Here is a 24376-nt window from a genome sequence, read left to right as displayed (position 1 = left end):
AAAAAAAAAAAGGAAGGGGTAAATATATATAGTGATAAACAACCATTCAGAGATTTTAAAAAATACTGAATTTGTACAAACATCTTTATATCCTACAGTGATGGAGATTACCAAACCTCTATATTGTTCATACTAAAAGATGAATCATTATACCTTATGAATAAAAAATTATCATCAACTGACATAAGGTTTTTATTACATCCTAAAAATATAATCGTGAAGAAAATCTATAATCCAAATATGCTTTCTAAATATATTTTCAAAATTTAGTAATAAAGAACTCTGTAGGGGTAATTATGTGCCATCTCTTTTCTAAAAGGTAACTGGAAAGAGCAATTAAAGTAAAGAACTACATTAAAATTTAAATATACTAGCATCTTGGTATTTGAGGGTAGACTAATTTGCCAGTAGCAACTGACAGGATCACAATGTTCTCAACCTCACAGCTCTTGTTCTGGCCTTGTGTCTGCCCTGGAGGCATGAACTACCATCTGTAACCCTCAGATTCACACCACCCAGCCGCTATCCACAATCTCCTCTGAGTCTTTTTTTTTTTCCCTATCTACTAGACCACCAGGGACCCTTTGAGTCTTAGAATCAGAAAAGGTAATGACTAGAAGAGGCATTGGAGACTGCCAAATCCAACCCTCTCACTTCACAGACACACAAATCAAGGCCCAGAGAAGCCAACCAGTTTGCCCAAGATCGCACAGCAAATTAACACCTGAGTTGAATGGGTAAGTCTCTGTGGTTCTATGTTGGTGCTGCTTCCAGTTTCATGTCATGTTGCTGAAAGAAGGCATGGGAGCCACCAAGGAGAAGGTGCACGGCAGGTCTCTTTCCTACCCCAGAGCTGGGCAGGATGCCCAGGCACTCTGAGCACCCTGCTGAGGGGGCTGGGAGGTGGCAGAGGGTGCACCTGGGCCTTACCTCCTCCTCCCGGAGCTTCTGTTTCCTTTTCTCTTCCACAGCAGCCCTCTTCTGGTCCTCCCGCTGCCGCTGCTCTTCCAGTTTTCGCCATCGCTCCTCCATTTGCTTTTCGTACTGGAGCTTGGCTCTTTTCTGTTTCTCCAGGATCTGTTGCTCCCGAGCAGCTGGGGAAGGAAAGCAGAAGACAGGTGTCATTACCAGAGCACCCCATGCAGTTTGGATTAAGACCAAAACATGGAAGCAAGGGCAGAGCCCTAAAAGAGCCTGGTAGGATCCCAGGATGCACTGATTGAGATAAAGGGTTCTGGTACCTCTGCCACTAGCTGGGTAACCCTAAGCATGTTAGCTAGATCATCCCTCTGCTTCAGTTTCCTCCTCTACAATGTGGGGACAGTCATGTTTGCCGCATCACAGTGTTGTGAAGATCGAACAAGATGATGACCGTGAAGTACACAATAAGTGCCTCCCGACGTGGGAGCTATGACTATGACGGCTATCATTAAGTCAAACTTGTGCACAATGGCTAAACTAGATGCTAGGTTGAGCAATGATGCTTATAAGGGTATGCTCATTCAAAAGCAGGTTAACTGTGTGTGCACCAAGCACCAGACACTGAGCTAGGTCGGGGGTAAAACACATGAATAAAATTTGCCTTACCCTCAAGGCATTTACTAAGGGGCCCTTAATTCCACCTATCCAAGAAAGGGAAGGGTTCCCTGGAGGAGGCAATGCTTGTACCGATCAGCAGGAGGCAGTGAAGAAGAGAAGAACCTGAAAGGTCCTCATTTGTCTCAATGCAGTGGGGAAACGCTATCTCCCTCAGCATCCTGTGAAGAACACTGTGCACTAATCTGTCTACAACCTGCAAGAGGCAAGACAGCCTTTCTCAACCATGGCCTTCTGTCCTAAAATACCGAATGACTCAAGTGCTGATTTTCTCAGTTCTGCTGAGGATGGCCCTTTTAGATTCCCAAGAGAGAACCTGAGGGAGTGTACACAGTTGACACTTGAAGGTGTTAGGACTTCCTTAGGTCAGGGACAGCGAATGTTTCTCTTTCTTCAATATCATATCTGCAGACCCTAACACAGTGGCTAGAACACAGCAGAGGTTCAATGTTTGCCGAGTGAACTGTTCTGAGAATTACCTATTTGTGAACATGCCAGTTGCAGAGTAGGTTCACCCCTGATTCTTCATGTTCATCTAGCAATTGTCCTAGTTCTCTTCCCATTCATTCACAAATTTCTAAGAATCTTCAGAAAAGACACCACCATATCTCCACTCCCTTGGACCAAAATAGCTAAAGTGCATAACTTACCCAGACATTTTTCTCTTTCTTCTCGTCTTTCTTTGGCCAATCTCTGCCTCTCATCTGATTTCAAAAATCCCTCCATGCCTACAAAGGAGAAAACTAGATGATGTTTCAGTTCTTCAGTCTTTCCCTATCTGCTAAGTACTATAGGCAACTGGGCACAGCACCTGAGTCTGACTGCATGCACATATCATCCATCCCCATTACTTCAACCAAAGGAGGTCCAATCTGTCACTCTCCATGACACACACAGCCAAGGGGCAGCAGCTACCACTTTCGCATGCACCTGCCAAGCTGTCCTGTAGTTGGGCCAACATCAGCCCCAGAGGACAAAGCCCCTTTCCTAATCCTTTGCCCCTAGGCAGACAAGGGGTCAGAAAGTACAGTAAGTGACAGAGAGGCCTGGCAATGTGCAGAGAAGCCCACTAGGCCTCGTTTAGTCAGGCTCCCAGGCCTGAAGCAGGACCACCTGGGAGAGACGAGAAGCACAAAAATGGACAAAATTTTGAATACTATTCATTACACAGACACTAAACATTTTACTATTTTTTTTTTTTTTTTTCTTTTGAGATAGAGTCTCACTCTGTCGCCCAGGTTGGAATGCAGTGGAGCAATCTCAGCTCACTGCAACCTCTGCCTCCCAGGTTCAAGCGATTCTTCTGCCTCAGCCTCTCGAGTAGCTGGGATTACAGGTGCGTGCAACCATGCATGGCTCATTTTTGTATTTTTAGTAGAGACAGGGTTTCATCATGTTTGAGGCCAGGCTGGTCTCAAACTCCTGACCTCAGGTGATCCGCCCACCTTGGCCTCCCAAAGTGCTGGGATTACAGGCGTGAGCCACCGTGCCCGGCCTACTTTCTGAAAGGAGCCAACATATGAGCTCCTTGGGTGAGCACCATGAAAGACAACACTCAAGTTCAATTTTGGTTCTGCCAAGTTTGTGCCAATGTCAATCTCAGTATCTTAGAATCATCCAAATATCTACAACAAATAAGATGGAACAAATGACAACTTCCCCCAAAATGTCTGAGAAATATCCCGGAAGATTTTCATCTCCAACCAACAACCCCTGCAGAACCCTAAAGGGCTTTCTAAATAAAAGATTAAATGGATCTTCATGGTCATTTTAGGATTAGAAATAACTGCACTGTGTTACAACTGGACCCAGTGTATTATCTATATAATATTTAAGCACACCATTCTGCATAAGTCAGCTTTCATGTTAATATAACCAGGTTCACTTCACCAGCATCTGTGCCTTCCTCTCTGGGAGCATCACAAGCTGGCATCATAGTGTGCCTTGCTGCCACAGCAACTTGTGCTTCTTCTAAGGAGGTTCCTGCTGCTGTCCAGGAGGGAGGCCTGAAGGCCTCGCCCACAGTGTAGGCAGTGGGAATGAGGAAGGGGGATGGCGTGACAAACACTGGATTGTCATGATTCCCCACTTACATCTGATTTTGCAGCCTAGATTATATATCAGGGATATTAAAATGAGATAAGTACTAGAAAAATCCAAGTGCCATTCTCCATTTTGGTTTTAGTCATCTCCTAATCATTATGACACTATCAACAATATAAACGTCATCAAAAATTTAAAGACCAACTCCTCAGCTCATTCCAGCCACCCCCCAATCTGACCCCAAACTCTTTTCCCAACTTCACCTCAGCACTGCCCTTTCTCCCATGTACCTTCTAGCTCATGCCATCCCTTATTCTACCCTGCTCCATCTGTTTAAACCCTGCCCATCTTCAAGACCCCCCCAGTCCCCCAGCCCTGTGATGTTCTGTGCTCCCACATGGTTTGAGGACTCTTATTCTGCTCTCTCTGTAACTCAGTCTCCCCTGGTGTGTTCCAGAGCCATGTGTGGCTGATGCAACTCTGGGTCTATACAGCTCCGGCCACTGTCCCCTTACATGGTGGCCCCAACACATGCACACAATGCTCAGAGGCAGGTGTGAAGTTGTGGAAGGGGAACAACATAGAAAGTCAGGTTTCTTTTTTCTCCAAACACAGTCAGGTTCTAGTGTCTACCTCAAGAGTCTGATTAATAAGAATTAGTTCTGAGGCCGGGTGCGGTGGCTCAAGCCTGTAATCCCAGCACTTTGGGAGGNTCTCACATCTGGCTGAAAGGACCCACATTCTTAGTTACCGCTTTTCTGTGCTGCTTCCCTGGCACAGGAAGAAATGTAACACCTTGGTCTTAGTGCTGTAACCCAGTGATACATGCAGGGAACAAATCCTAACCTGGCCCCAAGAATGAGCCTGCAAATCTAAAGAGAAGTCGAGTGTGACTCATTAGAGAAGTATGACGTAAGCAGTACTGTGAGTCAAGCACTGGCCCAGCTGGACACAGATGTGGCTACTGTCCAGGCAGGCTAATTAGCAGCTTCCTCCTCACACTAGTGGTTTGAAAATGTTTGCTCAGCAATGTTTTAGGGCTGATGCTGGGTAGGGAAGAGGTTACAGAGGACCTTGGGGGAAGCTGTAAGGTCTCTCCTTGCTCGTGCCACAATGCATGGCCATCTCTTTCTTTTTTAAATTCAGCTTTGTCCCACTGAAAGGGGTGGAGTGACTCAAATAGCCCAACATGGGCAATGTGGAATCTCTGTATTGTCCATTCGGTAGCCATGAGCTATACATCGCTATTTAAATTTCATATCAAAATTAAGTAGTTACAGTTCAGTTCTTTAGTCACACTGAGCACACTTCAGGCACTTAATAGCCACATGTGGCTGGCGGTTACCACCCTGCAGAAGCCTGGCAGCTCCCTCCTGTGATTCTCTCTCTGCACATCTAGCTGCTCTGGGGCACATGTGGATAAGGAGGTCTAAGTTCAGTCGGAATTGAGATTTACTGGATGAGTAAGGTTTCTTCCACACAGCATCTGCTTCTTCTGCTTAATTGCTGGGCAAACATTTTGAGAATATCCATTCCAAGAGAAGCCAAATAACTCATCTCCAGCTTCCACCTTCCGACTCTATGTTTTTCCCAAAGGCTGTCAAAAAGCCCTTGAGCTCATTCCGAGGTAAGGAGGGCTGGAGCACAAACCACAGCCTCTAACAAATAAACCAGTTATTACCAAAACACAGCCAGATTTAAATCAGAGGAACTGAGGTAGATTACTGTGAACACTAACACCAGGAGACGCCCTCTAAAGGTACAGTGTATCCAAGAAGTAATGCTTGATATGGTTTGGCTCTGTGTCCCCACCCAAATCTCATCTTGAATTGTATTCCCATAATTCCCAGGTGTTGTGGGAGGGACCTGGTGGGAGATAATCTGAATCATGCGGGCAGTTTCCCCCATACTGTTCTCATGGTAGTGAATAAGTCTCATTAGATCTGATGGTTTTATTTCCGCTTTTGCATCTTCCTCATTTTCTCTTGCCGCCGCCATGTAAGAAATGCCTTTCGCCTCCCTCCATGATTCTGAGGCCTCCCCAGCCATTTGGAACTGTAAGTCCAATTAAACCTCCTTTTCTTCCTAGTCTTGGATATGTCTTTATCAGCAGCATGAAAACAGACTAATACAGTGCTGAATTCAGTTCCAAAAGGAAGTCTTTCTGTATGGCCTGAAATCCTAAAATGTCTAACTTTCCTACCCAATCATCCTTTGTCCATGTGCCCTATTTGTGTGCATTTATCATAATTTTTAAAAATATTTTTGAGACAGGGTATCACTGCTGGTTGCCCAAACTGGAGTACAGTGGCACGATCATGGCTCACTACAGCCTCCAACTCCTGGGCTTAAGTGATCCTCCCACCTCAGCCTCCCATGTAGCTGGAACCACAGGTATGTACCACCATGCCTGGCTAATTTTTTTATTTTTCAGTAGAGACAAGGTTTCCCTATGTTGCCCAGGCTGATGTTGGAACTCCTAGGCTAAAGCAATCCTCCTGCCTCAGCCTCTTAAAGTGCTGAGATTATAGGCATGAGCCACAGTCTATAGCCATCTCTTTCTTTTTTTAAACCAGGGACCCAATTTTACCTTTGAACTCCATAAGAACTGATGGAGAACAGATCCATGCCTGCATGCTTGCCAGGGGTTGAGAGGGTAGGGGTGGGAGGGAAGTGGATGTCTATAAAAGGTATCATGAAATGTACTCTATCTTGATTGTAACAGTGGTAACATCTTAGTTGTGATACTGTTCTATAGTTTTGTAAAATATTACCATTGGGGGAAACCAGATAAAGGGGACATGGGCTCTCTCCGTAATTTTTTTTTTTTGAGACAGAGTTTGCACCTGTCCGCTGAAATACAGATAGCCTTGGAGAGTGAAGATTGGAGAATATTATCAGTTGTTAATTTAGGATGGGAAATTATACAGTTGTTTTATTTAAGTTTTATAATTTTTGATTAAGTTTTTAAATAATTTATTTAGAGTAAGGGAGTTGTAAATCTACATTAAGCGATACTATGCATGTCGCTAAGTGACGTACTGAGGTCAGAAGCGATCCTCTCTGGTCTTTATGTCTATGCCTATCTTTCATTGGGATGAGCTGGAGACGGAGCGAGCGTAGAATGCACCGATGCTTGGCTTTTTTGCATTTCCTTCTATTTTTTTTTTTTTTTTTTGAGACGGAGTCTCGAGCGGATTCTGTCATCAGGCTGGAGTGCAGTGTGTGATCTCGGCTCACTGGGGGCAACTCCGCATCCCAGGTTTTAAGGGCGATTCTCCTGGCCTCAGGCCTCCTGAGGAGCTGGGATTACAGGCATGCACCACCACTTCTGGTTAACTTTTGTATTTTTAGTAGAGACGGGGTTTCACCATGTTGGTCATGCTGGTCTCAAACTCCTGACCTCGTAATCTGCCCGCCTCGGCCTCCCAAAGTGTTGGGATTAAAGGCATGAGCCACTGTGCCTGGCCTATTTTTTTCTTATTTATTTATTTATTTGTAGAGATGCAGTCTCACTATGTTCCCCAGGCTGATCTTGAACTCCCGGCTTCAAGCGGTCCTCCTGCCTCAGCCTCCCAAAATGTTGGGATTACAGGCATGAGCCACTGCACCCAGCCTGTAATATTTCTTATAACTGTATGTGGATTGACAATGACCTCAAAATAGAAAAGTTTAATTATTTTTAAAAAAAATCTGGCCCAAATGTGAAGCCCTCGGAAGGACCTAAAGGGGATACTCTCTCAGAGATACCCTACCCAGGAGAAGGACAAAGAGCACCCATGTCAGAGCCACCCCTTCCCCACTGTTGATGCAGTAATGCTTCCCAGGGCAACAGAATTAAGGCAAACTTGCAACTCTGAAACAGAGGTCTTTTCCTGGGCAATTAAGTCCTACAAAAAAATTGGAATAAAACAGGGATATTGAGCAGCCAAACAACTATTTTATGTTAAAAGAAAAGCATAAAATCTCATACTTGACTGGGATCCTATTATCCCTGGGCTGCAGGAACACATTTTTAAAAACTAATTTTAAAATGAATTTTATTAGCTTGACTCTCCTATAGAATATTAATGACCTGATATTAGTCAATTATTCATGGTACCGTTAAGAACCATTATCAAAATACAAAGTTTTAAAGGAAAGCCAGCTGTGTTCAACTTTGAAAATTAATCACATTAAACGAATTTTAAAATAACCTTTCCAATCACACTCAGATTTGTGCAACTGCAATGTCCAGAAAAAACAGGGAAGGAGGAATGAAGAGCTCATCCAATAGGAAATACAATGAAGGATCCTCACCTCCTCTGGGGAGCCATCCTGATTCCTTCAAGGGGTTGCCAGGCATCCTCTGCTCTGTGGACTCACAGGCACTGTTTCCCACCTTAGTGGTCACTCTTGACTGCACTGTGATGATCTGTTTAAGCACATGGAGACCACTGTTTCTCAACTTTGGCTATACAATGGAATCAACTGGAGAGCGTTCAAAACTACAGATGCCTGGGTCTCCCTTCAGATTCTGATCTAATCAGTCTTAGGTGTGGTTTAGGTACTGCTGCTTTAAAAGCTCCGCATGTGATTCTAATGTGCATCCAGGCCTGACAACTGTCCTAGCCCACTGCTTGCCACACTTGAGCATGCATCAGAACTACCTGGAGGGCTTGTGAAAATGGACTGCTGGACATCATCTCCAGAGCTTCTGATGGAGGAAGTCTGGGGTGAGCCAGAGAATCTGCCTTTCTAACAAGCTTTCAGATGAGGCTGACACTCCTGGTCCAGGGCCCACACCTTGAGAACTAGTGTTCTAGATTACGGTGATTCTACAGGGCAGGGCCCTCCCTGTGGCTACTCTCTGTATGACAGAGCTCAGCAGAGTGGGCCCCAAAACAGTCTGCAGAAGGAATCTGCCACATTCCTCCACAGTGTTTACCTTTACCAAGGTTGTTACTGCCCTACATGCTATTGTCTAGGTCTTTTTTTTTTCCTTGGGGGTGGAAAGCAGGGGCAGGGAGACTGGGTCTCGCTATGCTGCCCCTGGTTGATCTTTAACTCCTGGCCTCAAGCAATCCTCCTACCTTAGCCTCTCTAGTCGTTGTGATTACAGGTGTGCACCACCCTGCCAGGCTTTGGGTCTTTTCATTTGACCCTTGTCCTCTAAGCTCTTGTCTTATCTCTGAATCTCTGGCACCCTAAAGATTGGGAGGGACTCAAAAAGTTATTGAATCAAAGGGCCACGAATATTATGTCCCATTGATGGAAACCTCCCCATTTGCAGAATATTTTAACCTCACACCGGAAGTGCCTATAAAAACAACCAACATTTTAAGGCATCTTTGTACCCATTATTCTGCTAGAGTTGTGGAAGGAATACAAGGGTAAAGAAAGGAAGGTGCTGCATGAGCTGCTCCCCATAACCCCACCCCCAACACACACAGATTAATCTTTCCATTGAATTCCATCAGTGCTCTGATTCTCACAGACCTTTTTCCTCTTTACTTCACATTCGGGTCCTTCCCTCTCTCATTCACCACCCTCAGGCACAGGAAACTCTACCCTTCCGAAGCCCTCTCTCACCAACCCTCCCTTTCCAATCCATCCATCAGGATACAAGCTTAAGGGCAGAGCTATGTCCCATGTCTTCTTGTAGCCCCCAAAGGGCCCAGCACGGTGTTTTGTGCACAGTAAGCACTCAAGAAATGTCAAGTTCATGAAGGGAAGCAGTAACATATACTCAGCACCTCAGTTTTTGTTCTGTTTTGGCCTCCAGGAGATTGGAGGATCCCACTCACGTTGAGGGTGGATCTTCCCCCACCTAGTCCACTCAGACTCACACACCAATTTCCTCTGGAAACACCCTCACAGACACACTCAAAAATAATGCTTTACCAGTTCTCTAGGTATTCCCCAATCCAGTCAAGTTGACACTAAAAATTAACCATTACACTGGATAAATATAATATGGCATTATACATCCATACAATGAAATACTGTTCAGCCATAAAAAAGGAACAAAGGGGATGGGAGACATTGTGAAAGACTACTAATGGGTTCAAGATTTCTTTTGGGAGTGATGAAAATGTGATGGTATTTTAGGCAGTGGTGACAGTTTCATAACATTGTGAATGTACAAAATGCCACTAGATTACACTTCAAAATGATTAATGTTATTGTTAGTAAATTATATTGCAATAAAAAATGTGTAGTGCTCCCCCACCACCCTGAAAAAAAGCAAAATACCAAAAGCCACATCAGGGAGTGTTCCACAACTAGGCTCAAAATCCAGAGCCTAGTTGATCCTATATGTGGCTTTCTCCCAAATCTCCTAGGTTAACTGTTTTTCCTTTCCATCCCAAATATCCAGATGATATATCCGGTTCCAAAGGCAAACGTATGTGGCACATTTGAGTATGTAAAAATCAGATATATTTCTATAAAGTGTCTTTGTCACCCAATCCCAACAGCTTTGTTATTAATTATAGTTTGTAAAACTGGGGAGCCAAAATAAATGTTGGCAAGTTGGAAGAAAAATGAGTATTTATTTTTAAAAGTGGATGAAAAAAAACCACCAATAAATGATAAATGTGTTGTGATAAACAGTTGCTGTGATGGTTACATGAAATGTGTGGGAAGAACTTCCCATATAATAAATGCTCATTAAATGGTGCTGGCCATTATTTTTAGGGGGTTCTTTTCTTTTCTTTTTTTTTGAGACGGAGTCCGCTCTGTCGCCCAGGCTGGAGTGCACTGACACGATCTCGGCTCACTGCAAGCTCTGTCTCCCGGGTTCAGGCCATTCTCCTGCCTCAGCCTCCCAAGTAGCTGGGACTACAGGCGCCCGCCACCACGCCCAGCTAATTTTTTGTATTTTTAGTAGAGACAGGGTTATTTTCTAGATTAAAGAAATGGGCCGGGTACAGTGGCTCACACCTGTAATCCCAGCACTTTGAGAGGCCAGGGCAGGCAGATCACCTGAGGTTGGGAGTTCGAGACCAATCTGACCAACATGGAGAAATCCCATCTCTACTAAAAATAGAAAAATTAGCTGGGGCCACGCGCGGTGGCTCAAGCCTGTAATCCCAGCACTTTGGGAGGCCGAGACTGGCGGATCACGAGGTCAGGAGATCGAGACCATCCTAGCTAACACGGTGAAACCCCGTCTCTACTAGAAAATACAAAAAACTAGCGGGGCGAGGTGGCGGGCGCCTGTAGTCCCAGCTACTCGGGAGGCTGAGGCAGGAGAATGGCGTAAACCTGGGAGGCGGAGCTTGCAGTGAGCTGAGATCCGGCCACTGCACTCCAGTCTGGGCGACAGAGCGAGACTCCGTCTCAAAAAAAAAAGAAAAAAGAAAAATTAGCTGGGTGTGGTGGTGCATGCCTGTAATCCCAGCTACTCGGGAGACTGAGGCAGGAGAATCACTTGAATCTGGGAGGCGGAGGTTGTGGTGAGCCGAGACTGCGCCATTGCACTCCAGACTGGGCAACAAGAGTGAAACTCCGTCTCAAAAAAAAAAAAAGAAATGGAGACTTCAAAACATCAAGTGACCCACCCATCCAATGTGCTATTAAGTGGGAGGAGTCTAATTATCTCTCTGACTTTTAATCCGGTGATTTCTTCTGGACTCTGCTGCTCTCCTGGGAGAGGGGAGGTGGGGTCAGATTCAGATCAGTGAAACGGCAGGAGTTGGAAATTCTAGGCAAGGGTAATGATTTATGCAAAAATATGCTAGAAAATAATAAAGCCTGAAATCCAATTGAACTTCTCAATCTTGCAAGTGGGAACTGAAAATCAGCTGACAGAATCTAGAACCTTTTCATCATTGCAGGAGGATATATTGTTTTGTTCAGAAAGCATCACATACTTCCGCCTCATATTTTCATTTAAAACCTCAAAACCAATTACAATCCCAGAAGGTCACTAAACTTTCCATTTACATTTGTTTCAGTGTAGGGCTAAATCTCAATTCTCTCCATAACTCAGGATGACTACTTTAATGCAACGGACTTTTGATGAAAACCAACAGTAAAATTGTGTAGCAACCTAATTTTCTTCAAAATGAAATTCATAACCATTTAAAAGGCACTCTGAGAACATCAACAAAACAACCCTTAACAGTGTTAAAATGAGGCTGGGTGTGGTAGCTTACTCCTGTAATCCCAGCATTTTGGGAGGCTGAGACAGGTGGATCACCTGAGGTCAGGAGTTCGAGACCAGCCTGGCCAACATGTTGAAACCCCATCTCCACAAAAAATACAAAAAATTAGCTGGGCATGATGGCATGTGCTTGTAGTCCCTGCTACTCAGGAGGCTGAGGCAGAAGAATCACTTGAACCTGGGAGGTGGAGGTTGCAGTGAGCCAAGATCGTGCCACTGTACTCCAGCCTGGGTGACAGAGTGAGACGCCATCTCAAAACAAACAAACAAACAAAAACAGTGTTAAAATGAAGGCTTAATCATACCAGCATACAATGTGCAAAAAAGAAAACCCTAAAAAGTCAATTTAATGTATGATTGGCACTTTCAAAATCCCAAATCATGAAATTTCAGGTGGAACAGCTCTGAGGCCCCATTCAACTAGAGATGAGACTGCTCCATCTCTCTCTCCACCAGAGAGAGAACTCTGTCTTTATGTTCTTGGCTTTCTCCATTCTACCCATCCAGTATGAATCAGTTATTGGGCTTTCATTATACAGATGGCGAACGTATGTGGACAGATTTCCAGGATTGTAAGAAATGAATCAGTTTTCATCAATCGACACTGGAAAGGGGAAAATACGCTGCATGGGGTGGGGATGGGGGGAATAAAAGACAGAAGGAAGTGAAAGAGAGATGAGGGACTAGGAAGCCATGAGCCATGTTGGGCTGCTTCTGGGGAGAGTTCTGACTAGGAACTGAGTGAGGGAAGGGTTTTGTGTGACTCTTGGAAGGTACAGTGTGTGGGTGTATCAGTGTGTGTGCACACAAATAATACTGGGAGCCAGAGGACTAGGCAAAAAGCTGCACGTTAGGAATTCATCTTTTGACACTTTTCTAGTCTCCAGAAAATGTATAAATTGCTTTTAATCCCTTTCGACTACTGAATTCTATTTCTTCGGCTATTACATGAAGTTCTGGTATTTATTTGGAATATTTATTTTGGAAACAAATACCTAGGCAGGAACTAAGCTCAGGGTAATCATACGATTACAAAGACCTATCAGTGGCCATTTATTCCATTTTCTATCTCCGACAAGAGCAGAACCAGGTGGTTTCAACTTAAATTTGCCTCTCAGGAAGATGCCATTTCTTGCAATAGCTTAATAACTCTTCTGAGCATTTTTTTTTGGCGGGGGGAGGGTTCTAATCCAATGATTCTCAAGCTTTTGTGTGCATCATAATCCATTAGAGGGCTTATTAAAAACTGATCGCTGGGCTCTACCCCTGGAATTTTTGAGTTAGTAGGTCTAGGGTGGGGCCTGAGAATTTGTATTTCTAATAAATTCCCAGATGATGCTGATGCTGCTAGTCTAGGGATCACACTCTGATAATGAGTGATCTAATCCATTTCCTACCTGCTATAATTTTCTGAACTGGCTTAAATTTTCTCTTAAATGGTGATAAAAACTCACTATTATCACCCAATTCATTCCTTGCGACGTGCCCCTTTCAAAGATGTCATGATTTATACTTTTGAATGAGGCAAGCCTAGCATTTAAGTTCAGTAACTACTGACTACTAGGATGAAGGTATAGACATCCAAAAAGTATAGGCATTTTAAAAAAATAATGTATACAGGCCAGGCACAGTGGCTCACACCTGTAATCCCAGCACTTTGGGAGGCCGAGGCAGGTGGATCACCTGAGGTCAGGAGTTCGAGACCAGCCTGGCCAACATGGCAAACCCCATCTCTTTGTAAAAATACAAAAAATTAGGCGTGGTGGCGTGCACTGTAATCCCAGTTACTTGGGAGGCTGAGGCAGGAGAATCTCTTGAACCCAGGAGGCGGAGGTTACAGTGAGCCAAGATCACGCCACTGCACTCTAGCCTGGGTTACAAGAGCAAAACTTAGTCTCAAAAAAAAAAACAATTGTATACAGACGCCAAAAAGTCCTTGAAAAGAAAGAAATGGAGAAATAGGGAACTACTTTAAGACTATACACAAATCTATGCCATTAATAGATTTTTATAAAATATGCCCACTAAATTCCCACAGTTTCCTTTTAAAACAGCTAATTGAATTACATTTTCCAGAAAAATGCAGACATGTAAGATTATTACTAAACAATTCAAATGATTCCTAAATGATTTTCTTAAATCACAATTGCACAGCTAAGAGAAGAGCCATTTTCCCTACCAAATGTAGAACTGGGTGAAGCCCAAACAATACAAAGTGCATAGCACTTTGATGTCAAGGTCAAATAATAATAATGAGAATGAATCCCCCCTACCCCCACTCCAAAACCTGGCATGTAACCATCACCTGGCATGTAACCTGGCATGTAACCTGGCATGTAACTTGGTTGCCCCCTATCCCCCACTCCAAAACCTGGCATGTAACCAAAACCTGGCATGTAACCATCATCACCATTCGGCCACAAAATCCTCTACACAAGTTATTGGAAGAAGGTACAGTAGGAGTACTAGCTGGGCTCAGTGGCTCACGCCTGTAATCCCAGAACTTTGGGAGGCCGAGGTGGGAGGATCACCTGAGGTCAGCAGTTTTGAGACCAGCCTGGCCAACATGGCAAAACCCCGTCTCTACTAAAAATATAAAAATTAGCCAGGTGTGGTGGCACACACCTGTAGTCCCAGCTACTTGAGAGAGGCTGAGGCATGAGAATTGCTTGAACCCGGGAGGTGGAGGTCGCCATGAGCCAAAGTTGCGCCACTGCACCCCACCCTGGGCATCAGAATAACACTCTGTCAAAAAACAAAACAAAACAAACAAAAACAAACAAACAAACAGGAAAGTTCTGCAGTAACTGCTCTAAGCTTCCTCTTCCATAAAATGGAGGTAAGAGTAGAACCTATCTTAGAGCGACGATTAAATGAGATATAGGCACTGCTTAACTGTATCCAGCACACAATAGGAGCTCAACAAATCCAGCTATTCTAATACACATGTTCCTATTTATTGCTCTCCACCTTCCACTATGGAGGTCCTCTGCACACACACCTGGAAACCTCAACCAGGCTACCTTTCCTAATGGGGGTGATAAGACAGAGTGCATTACAACACTGCCAGTGTAAAACTAGGGTGAGCATTCTTTTCCAACAAAAATTATACTAGAAACGTGTATATGTCCTCTTGATTTCTCACCTTCTGCAAACAGTATATCAGTTACCAATCACTGTTTGTTTGCTTGTTTTTGTCTATACATGTAGACACACGCCCTTTATAGTAGAAATGAGAGATCCTGTCTTCAGCAAGGTAAGTAATTTTTTATTTAAAAAGTGCATAGAGATGACATCTCACAAACACTAATTATGAAGGTGGTATATGATGATGCTATTCTTCTATATTCATATACATGTACTCAGCCACCCCAGGAACTCCTGTGCCAGTAACTCAATCTAGTAAATAAGCTCCCCAGAACCAAAAGACAACATGCCAAGTTATAAAATTCAACTGTGCCTGGTTTTGAGGACTGTACACATATTTGTGGACTAGACTATCTTTTTCTAAAAACACGAGTTCCTAAGCACCTACTTCTGGCCAGGCATTATGCTCTACAAATATTACTTAATGCTCACAATAATCCTAGGAGGTGGGAAGCACCCCCATTTTATAGATGAGGAAATTGAGACTCAAGAGAGATTAAGAAATCTGTCTGAAGTCACACAGCTATTAAGTAGCAAAGCATGAATTTGAGGCCAATCTGGTTGACTCTCAATAATGAGAGAGCCTAAAGGGAAGGAGCACTGACCTAGGGATCTAGATATCTAGAAAATGGTAGCTATTCCTACTGGGAAGCACGAAGGATGATGCTAAGAAAGAGGAGTGGGCTCTGCCTAGCTCAGTCAAATCCCTGCTCAGCACACACTAAGTGTGACTTCTGGGGAAGCTTCTTAGCCTCACTCTTCTCATCTGTTTAACAGTGCCTGTGTCAAAGAGTAATGTGGAGCTTAAAGAACAATATATGCAAAGCTCTTAGCACATATTAAATGCCTAATAAATATTAGCTAACAGTATTATTATTATTATTACTGGTTTAGATATGGCCCTTAAATGAGATATGTCCTGAGTATCCAGAAAGCATGAGTGTTCCTTCATCTCATTACCTGACCACCACCATGTCTACTACCACAGTCTAGAACCAGTCCCTGACCCTCCCTGATCTTTAATCCTTGCTTTCATATCAGCAATGTCTTCAGCTTGCCCCAAGCCTCCAGTGGGGACCCATCAGATAGGCTGGCCCCAAAAGTGTACATATTTGCCAAAACTCATCAAACAGTAGACTTAAAATTTGTGTATTGCAGTGTATGTAATTTATATCTATTTTAAAAGCTGTAACAACTACAGCAACAAACAGAAAAGGCAAAATTCAGTCCTGACCACCTGCCATACGTTATTAGTGCCCAAAGCTATGAAGATAAACCCGGGAACTCCCAGGTAACCACATCCTCACTGTGGCCCTGTGAAGAAGTTGGGTGTACTTGGACTCCAAGGGCAACATGGGAAATAGGAGGTATGCCCCATGCCAGGGCCAGCATGGGAACTGAAGTCACCTGCAAAGGCCCAGGGAGTGGCTGAAGTCAGGGCTCTGAAAGAGCATGGCAAAAAGCCCTAACCTTGCTGGTTACCAGAAGATAAGGAAATCTAAGAAGCTGGTTCCTTGGTCCTGAACTCTTCCTTGACAGCTGTTATCTTCCAGGGTACCTGTTAACCTGACTTTCTCATACCTTTAACTGTCTCCAGTCTACATCAGATCCCAGTTACAAATGTCCCAAAGGCCTGGTTCTTTCTACAGCTACCAGTAAAACTGCCTCCATTGGATTCTCTCCCCATTCATAGATAAAGCTCAGCTCCTCGGCCCTGAGAGTTTCTTCTTGGCTCCATCCATGTGGCCTGCCCAACTGTATCCCAGTCAAGAGACTGGGTAAATTCCTTAACATCTCAGAGGCTTAAATTCCTCTTCTGTAAAACAGGAACATTACTACCTACATCCCAAGGTTATGGGGTAGAGGCAAGACCTTGTGAAAATGCTTGGCATGCAGGAGTATTCACAGTTGGCTCCTTTCCCCTGATAGAAGAGAACACAGATAAAACAAGTTGGGGCAGATGATCACTAGGCCCCAAATCCTGGAATCATTTCAGTCTTCCCAAGAACCCCATAAAACTCCTCCAGGAAACCCCCCACAACTTCCTAAGGGGTCGCAGTTTTCATTGTAAGGCTTTCTCTACCAAGCTGATAGTTTGCTTAGAAGCTAAGATGAGCAAACTCAAAAGGTAGCGAAGGAAGACATAGGCTAGAAAAATTAAACTCAACTGATTATCTACTGAGCACCATGACATGAAAAGCTTAGCTCCCACCCTGGATCCTCATCTGGGAGGCAGGAATTACCTAGCTTCCTATGTTTCTACAATTATGTGTAATTTCAAAATAAGCCAATATGCACAGCATACTCTATTCACAGCATGATTTGCTAGTTAAAAGAAACCTATACAGCTAAGCTCAGGGCTCCCTAAGGTAATATGGGTGACTCTATGCTGAGGTCTGTCCTCCCAGCCTTCTTCCCTGTGTGGTGGTTGCAAGATCATGTCTCCTCTACCTTCACGCTCTCCTTTCTGTGTAATTCTGGTCATCACAGTTTTTTGTACATGCCTGTTCTTCAACAACAAGAATGTGGATTCTGCCCATCCTATACAAGGTGATCCCAAAAAACCAACAAGCAAATGGGGCTTGAATGAGATAAGGGAGTAAACATGGACAGGGCAGCAAGGGCAGAGTTTTCTACCATAGACAGGGTGAGTAGGTCTGGGCATCTGAACTTGGCCTCAGGTCCTTTAGAGATAGAGAGGCTCTGACATACAGGGCTTTTGCGTGAGCTTCTGGAGTCTCACCTGATACAGGGGTCCAATCATGCAGACAAAATAACCCTTGAAGAGCACCCCCACATCCCTCAGCAAGTACAGAGAGGGCAGCTGAGTACAGTGCCTGGGAGCAGGGGCTCCAGAGCCAGGTAGCCTAGGTTCTAATCCCATGGAGATCATGCCCACTCACTGGATCACTAGGAGCATTAATTGAGAGGGAAAGGGTGCAAACAGGGGGAAGGAAAGAGGGAACTGCTCAGTACACTATGTGCTACACAAGCACTGCTCAATAAATGTCTGGCATCATTATTCCTCAGCCTAACCCAGCCAGTATTTTCCTGTAATGGTGGGGCAGAGGCTGGCTGTCAGGTTACACATAAGGAGAAGTGGTTGCTCAATGAGGGTTGTGTCATGTGAAAATAAAAGCTCCCAACTCACCAATCCAAGACAAGACTCAGAAAGGCCTTGAGCTTCTGGAAAGAGGGTCAAGACACGGGGATAAATTACTTATTTGCTTTTTCTCAGCAACAAAGCACAAGAAACATACAAATATCTCTTTTAAACTGTGGACAGAACCCAGCAGTTAACGACTGATAAAGAGAAATTACCTGTGGAATTTCCAGTATTAGCAATGTCATTTGATTTCTATTCATGGTGATGTGTATGTGTGTTTAATAACATGAAAGTAAAAGATGTAAAAGAGTCTCATCCTTCCTATAGGAGATAGTCAAAAAGAATGAAAGAAGGGATAGATGGAAGGAAAGGAAGGAAGGAGGGAGGGAGGAGGGAGGGAGGAGGAGGAAGGAAGAGGAAGGAAGGAAGAAGGAAGAAAGAAGGAAAGGAAGGAAGGAAGGAAGGAAGGAAGGAGAAGAAGGGAGAAGAAGGAGGAAGAAGGAAAAGGAAGGAAGAAAAGGAAGGAAAAGAAAGAAAAGAAAGAAAAGAAAGAAAGATCCCAAAGGCTCACCAGAAACCTTTCCAGTCAATCTCCATGGCACTCCTCGCCCAGATGCCCATAAGGTCCCAAGTCCCTACCACAGGACAAGCTGCGCTCTTGAGTATGAGTAAGCCAACTGCAAGCTCTTTGTCTCAAGCTGATTATTTTGTCCTCATTCCTTGTTTCTGTTTCTGCACAATGACATGTATGTGGTTGTTTGGGGTCCCTCCATCCTCACTGTTACAGGGTTAACAGGATTCTTCAGAACCTTTCCCTGAGGACAGCCCCTTCTTCCTGGGATGACAACTCTTCCTTGGCCATCTCACTGGGCATCAGATCTGATTTTTTTTTTTTTTTTTTTGAGACAGTCTCACTCAGTTGCCTAGGCTGGAATGCAGTGGCACAATCCTAGCTCACTGTAACCTCTGCCTCCTGGGATCAAGGGATTCTTGCACCTCAGCCTCCTGAGTAGCTGGGATTACAGGTGTGCGCCACCACGCTCAGTTTTTTGTATTTTTAGTAGAGACGAAGTTACACCACGTTGTCCAGGCTGGTCTCGAACTTCTGACCTTAGGTGATCGGCCCACCTCAAAGTCCCAAAGTACCGGGATTACAGGCATAACCCACCGTGCCCGGCCCAGATCTGAACTTTAATGACTGCTGAGTACAAACTATCCAATGTGAACTCCTTGCTCTCCTAGCCCTGCTATTCCAACTCAGCTCATGGCAATTCCAGCCCACAGAAGAGATGGTCCCAGTTATGCCACTGAGTCCAGAGGCCACTGACAAGGCTACTGAAGGGCAATGCAAGTCATTAGGGCAGTGCTTAGGCCTGCTCCTACCACCAGTTGGCTTCTGTTTCAAGAGGATTCCTTAGTTTTAAAACAAAATACAAAGGAGAAATAAAGAGGCTAGGGAAAAAAAAAAATCACTCTTTTGGCCTGAGAGCGGTGGCTCATGCCTGTATTCCCAGTGCTTAGGAAGAAAGTGGGAGGATTGTTTGAGGCCAGGAGTTCAAGACCAGACTGGGCAACATACCAAGACCCTGTCTCTACAAAAAAATTTTAAAAATTAGAGAGTAAAATTATTGGTATTACAACAATTGGGAGACATGTTAAGAATGATTTTGAAAGTTAGAACCCCTGTTCCATTTCCATTTGTCTCTGAAAAACATGCCCAGCAGAGTTACCCCCATCCTAAGCTTACAGATCTGTGCGTCTGGTATCCTCAGCCCAGCCACAACATAATTCTTAAACAAGGACAATCTTCAAGGGCACTTTGAGGCCTTGAGGAAACAGCTTCCGGGCACAAATAGATTATTATTTTTTTACTTTTTTTGAGACAGAGTCTCGCGCTGTTGTCTGGGCTGGAGTGCAATGGCGCGATCTCGGCTCACTGCAACCTCCGCCTCCCGGGTTCACGCCATTATCCTGCCTCAGCCTCCCAAGTAGCTGGGATTACAGGTGCACACCACCACACCCAGCTAATTTTTTGTATTTTTAGTAGAGACGGGGTTTCACTATATTGACCAGACTGGTCTTGAACTCCTGACCTTGTGATCTGCCCGCCTCAGTCTCCCAAAGTGCTGGGATTACAGGCATGAGCCACTGCACCCGACCACAAATAGATTATTTTTAAACCACAAAAGCAGAGTACAATGTGTACCACCATTCAACATTGTCCAGGGCAGTCTGGTTGGCCTTTTAAACAGTCTCAGTTATCTCTAGCTTGTCAATTAAATTTACCTCTATCTCACCTACCTCCAGCCTCTAACTGCATCCCTGCTAAAACCCTCTCTGGAAAACAAAAGAACCATGAATCTTCAAGTTCAATTTATTACTGCCAGTAGTTAAAAGTTTATTTTGAAAATAATAAAACTACAGATTATGATACAAAAGAAAAGGTAAACCATGGAACTGAATATTTGGTTCTGGGAAAGATTTGTGAAAAGTAAAACACCGAGGCCTTCAGGGGAGAATTCCCAAGATTTATGGACATGTACAAGCTTTTCTTTTGGCTGCTCCACAGAAAAGGCCACTGCCATTCCAAAATAACACATAGGAAAAGTGCTTTTCCCATATGCACTACAGGTATGCCTGCGTATGGATGGTACCTAGGCTGTTGTGGCTGTCATTATTTCTTCCCCTTTCATTTCAGGAAGATAAAAATAAATGACGTATGCATTTTCAAATCCTGTGTGTTGCCATTCACCCGCAAAAACGATCATCAAAGAACAGCGAGATGCTGTTTCTATTTAAGCATGCTAGCACAGCACAGCAATCGGGTTTTGGATTTACATTATTTTAAGTTAGCCAAACTGTCATACTTAAAGGTCAATACATACATTTCTATTATAGCTGACTGAAAACTAGTGCTTCAGATGACCACTGCCTTTAAAAATAGCAAGCTACACAATCCTTACACTCTAATACTGTGGTTCTCAACCAGGGGAGATTGTGTACCCCGGTGCTTGGCAAAGTCTGGAGATATTTTGAGATTCCAAAATATCTCCAGGGGAGGTGCTACTGGCATCTAGTGGGTACAGGTCAGGGATGCTGCTAAACATTCTACAGTGCACAGGACAACCCTCAGCCTCAAACAAGAATCATCCAGCCCTTGGCTCACGCCTGTAATCCCCACACTTTGGGAGGCCGAGACGGGTGGACCACTTGAGGTCAGAGGTACGAGACCAGCCTGGCCAACATGGTGAAACTCTGTCTCTACTAAAAATACAAATATTAGCCAGGTGTGGTAACACGCGCCTGTAATCCCAGCTACTTGGGAGTATGAGGCAGGAGAATCACTTGAACCTGGGAGGCAGAGGTTACAATGAGCTGAGACCGCGTTGCTGCACCCCAGCCTGGGCAACAGGGCGAGAGTCACAAAAAAAAAAAAAAAAAAAAAAAAAAAAAAAAAAAAAAAAACCTGTAATCCCAGCACTTTGGGAGGCCGAGACGGGCAGATCATGAGGTCAGGAGATCGAGACTATCCTGGCTAACCCGGTGAAACCTCATCTCTACTAAAAAATACAAAAAACTAGCCGGGCGAGGTGGCGGGCGCCTGTAGTCCCAGCTACTCGGGAGGCTGAGGCAGGAGAATGGCGTAAACCCGGGAGGCGGAGCTTGCAGTGAGCTGAGATCTGGCCACTGCACTCCAGCCTGGGCGACAGAGCAAGACTCCGTCTCAAAAATAAAAAAAGAAAAGAAAAGAAAAGAAAAAGAATCATCCAGCCCCAAAAGTCAGTAGTGCCAAGGGTAAGGAAGCCTGCTGTAGTAAGCTACACTGCATGTGACAAATAGAAAAACCTTCACAGTGTATACACCTTTCATGCCACATCAATATACGGTAGTAATATAAAACGTCAGAAAATGGTAAAGAAAATAAACACAATTCACATTTGGGTGGCTTTGTTAAAAATGATAGCAATTTGGAGCAATAATAAAATAATTCTTCAGACAAAGAGAATTAGTAAACTTCTGATAGGTGTTTGACAGCATCAATGGGCATAATTTGTTCCCCTAGGTAGGACTGTACCCTCCCTCCCTTCCGCCCTTCCTTCCTTCCCGTTCTCTCTCTCTCTCTCTCGTTCTCTCTCTCTCTCTCTCTCTCTCTCTGTTTCTTTTTGAGACAGAGTCTCACTCTATCGCCCAGGCTGGAGTTCAGTGGCACAATCTCGGCTCACTGCAACCTGTGCCTCCCTGGTTCAAGCAACTCTCCTGCCTCAGCCTCTCGAGTAGCTGGGATTACAGGTGCGCACCACCACGCCCGGCTAATTTTTATATTTTTAGTAGAGATGGGGTTTTGACATGTTGGCCAGGTTGGTCTCGAACTCCTGGCCTCAAATGATCTACCTGTCTCAGCCTCTCAAAGTGCTGGGATTACAGGTGCAAGTTACCACACCCCGTCAGTAGGGCTGTATCTAAACACCCTATTAGTAGTGGTAAGGCTTTTAATTATTATGGAATAAACTGCACCAACCTTCCTTTCCCAGATGGCAGTGCAGTGAAACCATAGTAGGAACCTGCAAGCGAGGCAAATACATTGAGCTGCCTCACAATCTGGAGTGGGAAGGCTTACTTGGCCAGGCAACTCTGCTCCATAGGCCACCCTGAGGAGGTCAAACACACACCATCTGCCTTCATATGACCTATACAGGCCCCACCAGGCAAATAAGTCCCCTCCTAAAGACATTAGTATAAATTATACTCTTAGTCATAATCCACGTTGGTGAAAACAATTCATACTGAGTCTTACAACAAATATCCTGCCTACTTACTGTGGGCACAGGAAAGAGGAGAAGAGGAATGGATGGAAACAGCTTTGATACCTGTAAAAACCCTTAAGTACTGAAAACTGGGTTTACCCGATTTGATCAGCACTAAAAGGATGTCTGATGCATCTGATCAAAGTTCTTAAAAAATACAGCATTTCCCTACAGGCACGTCGTTTTTACCATAAAGAATCAGTAAAATGTAGGTTGCCTTACAACCACAGCCACTGTGTCCCTTTTTATAGTAACAAGGAAGTACGTCTGTGTTCCCAAGGTAACCCAACATTCTGCTCATCAATATGGCACTGAGTACTTTCATCGAGCACAATATCCAACCTCTGAGGTTTCAAAATTGGAGTTCTCTGCTAAGGACAGGACGTGATGGTTGTATGCACACAATACATAGCCAATATGGTCACCAAATGTAAGAAACAAAGATAATGAGCAGGAACGGGGTAAAATGCTTTCTCAAGTTTTTTTCTTTTTTTTTTTTTTGTGATGAAGTCTCACTCTGTTGCCCAGGCTGGAGTGCAGTGGCACAATCTTGGCTCACTGCAACCTCCACCTCCCGGGTTCAAGCAATTCTCCTGCCTCAGCCTCCCAAGTAGCTGGGATTACAGGCATCTGCCACCACGCCCAGCTAATTTTTGTATTTTTAGTAGAGATGGGGTTTCACCATGTTGGCCAGGCTGGTCTCAAATTCCTGACCTCAAGTGATCCACCTACCTCAGCCTCCCAAAGTGCTGGGATTACAGATGTGAGCCACCGCACAGGCCTGCACAGTTTTTTTCTAAGTGATCATTCAAGCTGGTAACAAGCCATTTCGTCCAAATTACCCTAAGACCTTCATTGTATGCAGAGATGTCCGTGAGGAATACGCAAAAGCCAATAAAGGCATTTCAAATACAGGCAGGCCCTAAGGTGTAGCCGGTCCTTCTCAGAGCCTTTTTCTCACTGTCCTTTCCTTATCCTGTCCCTCATGCTGCTGATGTACATGCCCCGCACCCAATCCTGTCTTCCCAGTTGTTCCTGTCCCCTAGCCCACACAGGTGGGTCCAGGGCCGGGCCCACGGGAACCTTGTTCTCCCATTTCAGCTACACGATAAATGAATAATCCAGATGAGAGGTGATTAGAATCTGAACGGAAAGGAAAGGATAATTCTAGTATGAAAAGGTAGACACTACACATATAGGCAACTGAATGGAGGTGGGGAGGAGAGAGTCAAAGGAGATCTGAAGTTTTGGGCCTGGGAAGCCAGGAGAACAGTGGTTAGCATCGTATGCAGAAATGTGCAGAAATAGGAAGTAGCCTTGGGAGACTTGGGGGAAAAGTGGTAAGTTTAGTTGTTAAATGATTTGGGAGGCATGGAAAATAGCTTAATGAGAGATTTCAACAATAGCCAGTTTAGAGAAATAATGATAATGAGGATAACAATAATAATGATGACGATAATAATCAACATTGATCATGTCGGGCACAGTCCTAAATGCTTTTTTTTTTTTTTTTTTTTTTTTTTTTTTTTT

General features: G+C 44.3%; 1 protein-coding gene across 5 annotated transcripts in view; it reads right to left on the bottom strand.

Annotated features, from left to right (window-relative positions):
- MAP7D2 (MAP7 domain containing 2) overlaps window positions 1–24376 on the bottom strand; it is a 116514-nt gene that overhangs the window by 57836 nt on the left and 34302 nt on the right. For all 5 annotated transcript variants that reach the window (XM_017884946.1, XM_017884950.1, XM_017884947.1 and 2 more), the window contains exons 2-3: window positions 2247–2324; window positions 931–1094 (exon numbers count right to left, since the gene is read on the bottom strand). In XM_017884946.1, coding sequence (XP_017740435.1) covers window positions 931–1094; window positions 2247–2324 — 242 coding nt within the window. The remainder of the gene's footprint in view (window positions 1–930; window positions 1095–2246; window positions 2325–24376) is intronic.

The sequence above is a fragment of the Rhinopithecus bieti genome, unplaced genomic scaffold (genome assembly GCF_001698545.2).
Source record: "Rhinopithecus bieti isolate Rb0 unplaced genomic scaffold, ASM169854v2 scaffold_15131, whole genome shotgun sequence".
NCBI classification, from domain to species: domain Eukaryota; kingdom Metazoa; phylum Chordata; class Mammalia; order Primates; family Cercopithecidae; genus Rhinopithecus; species Rhinopithecus bieti.
This window is presented reverse-complemented; position numbering and strand designations above follow the sequence as displayed.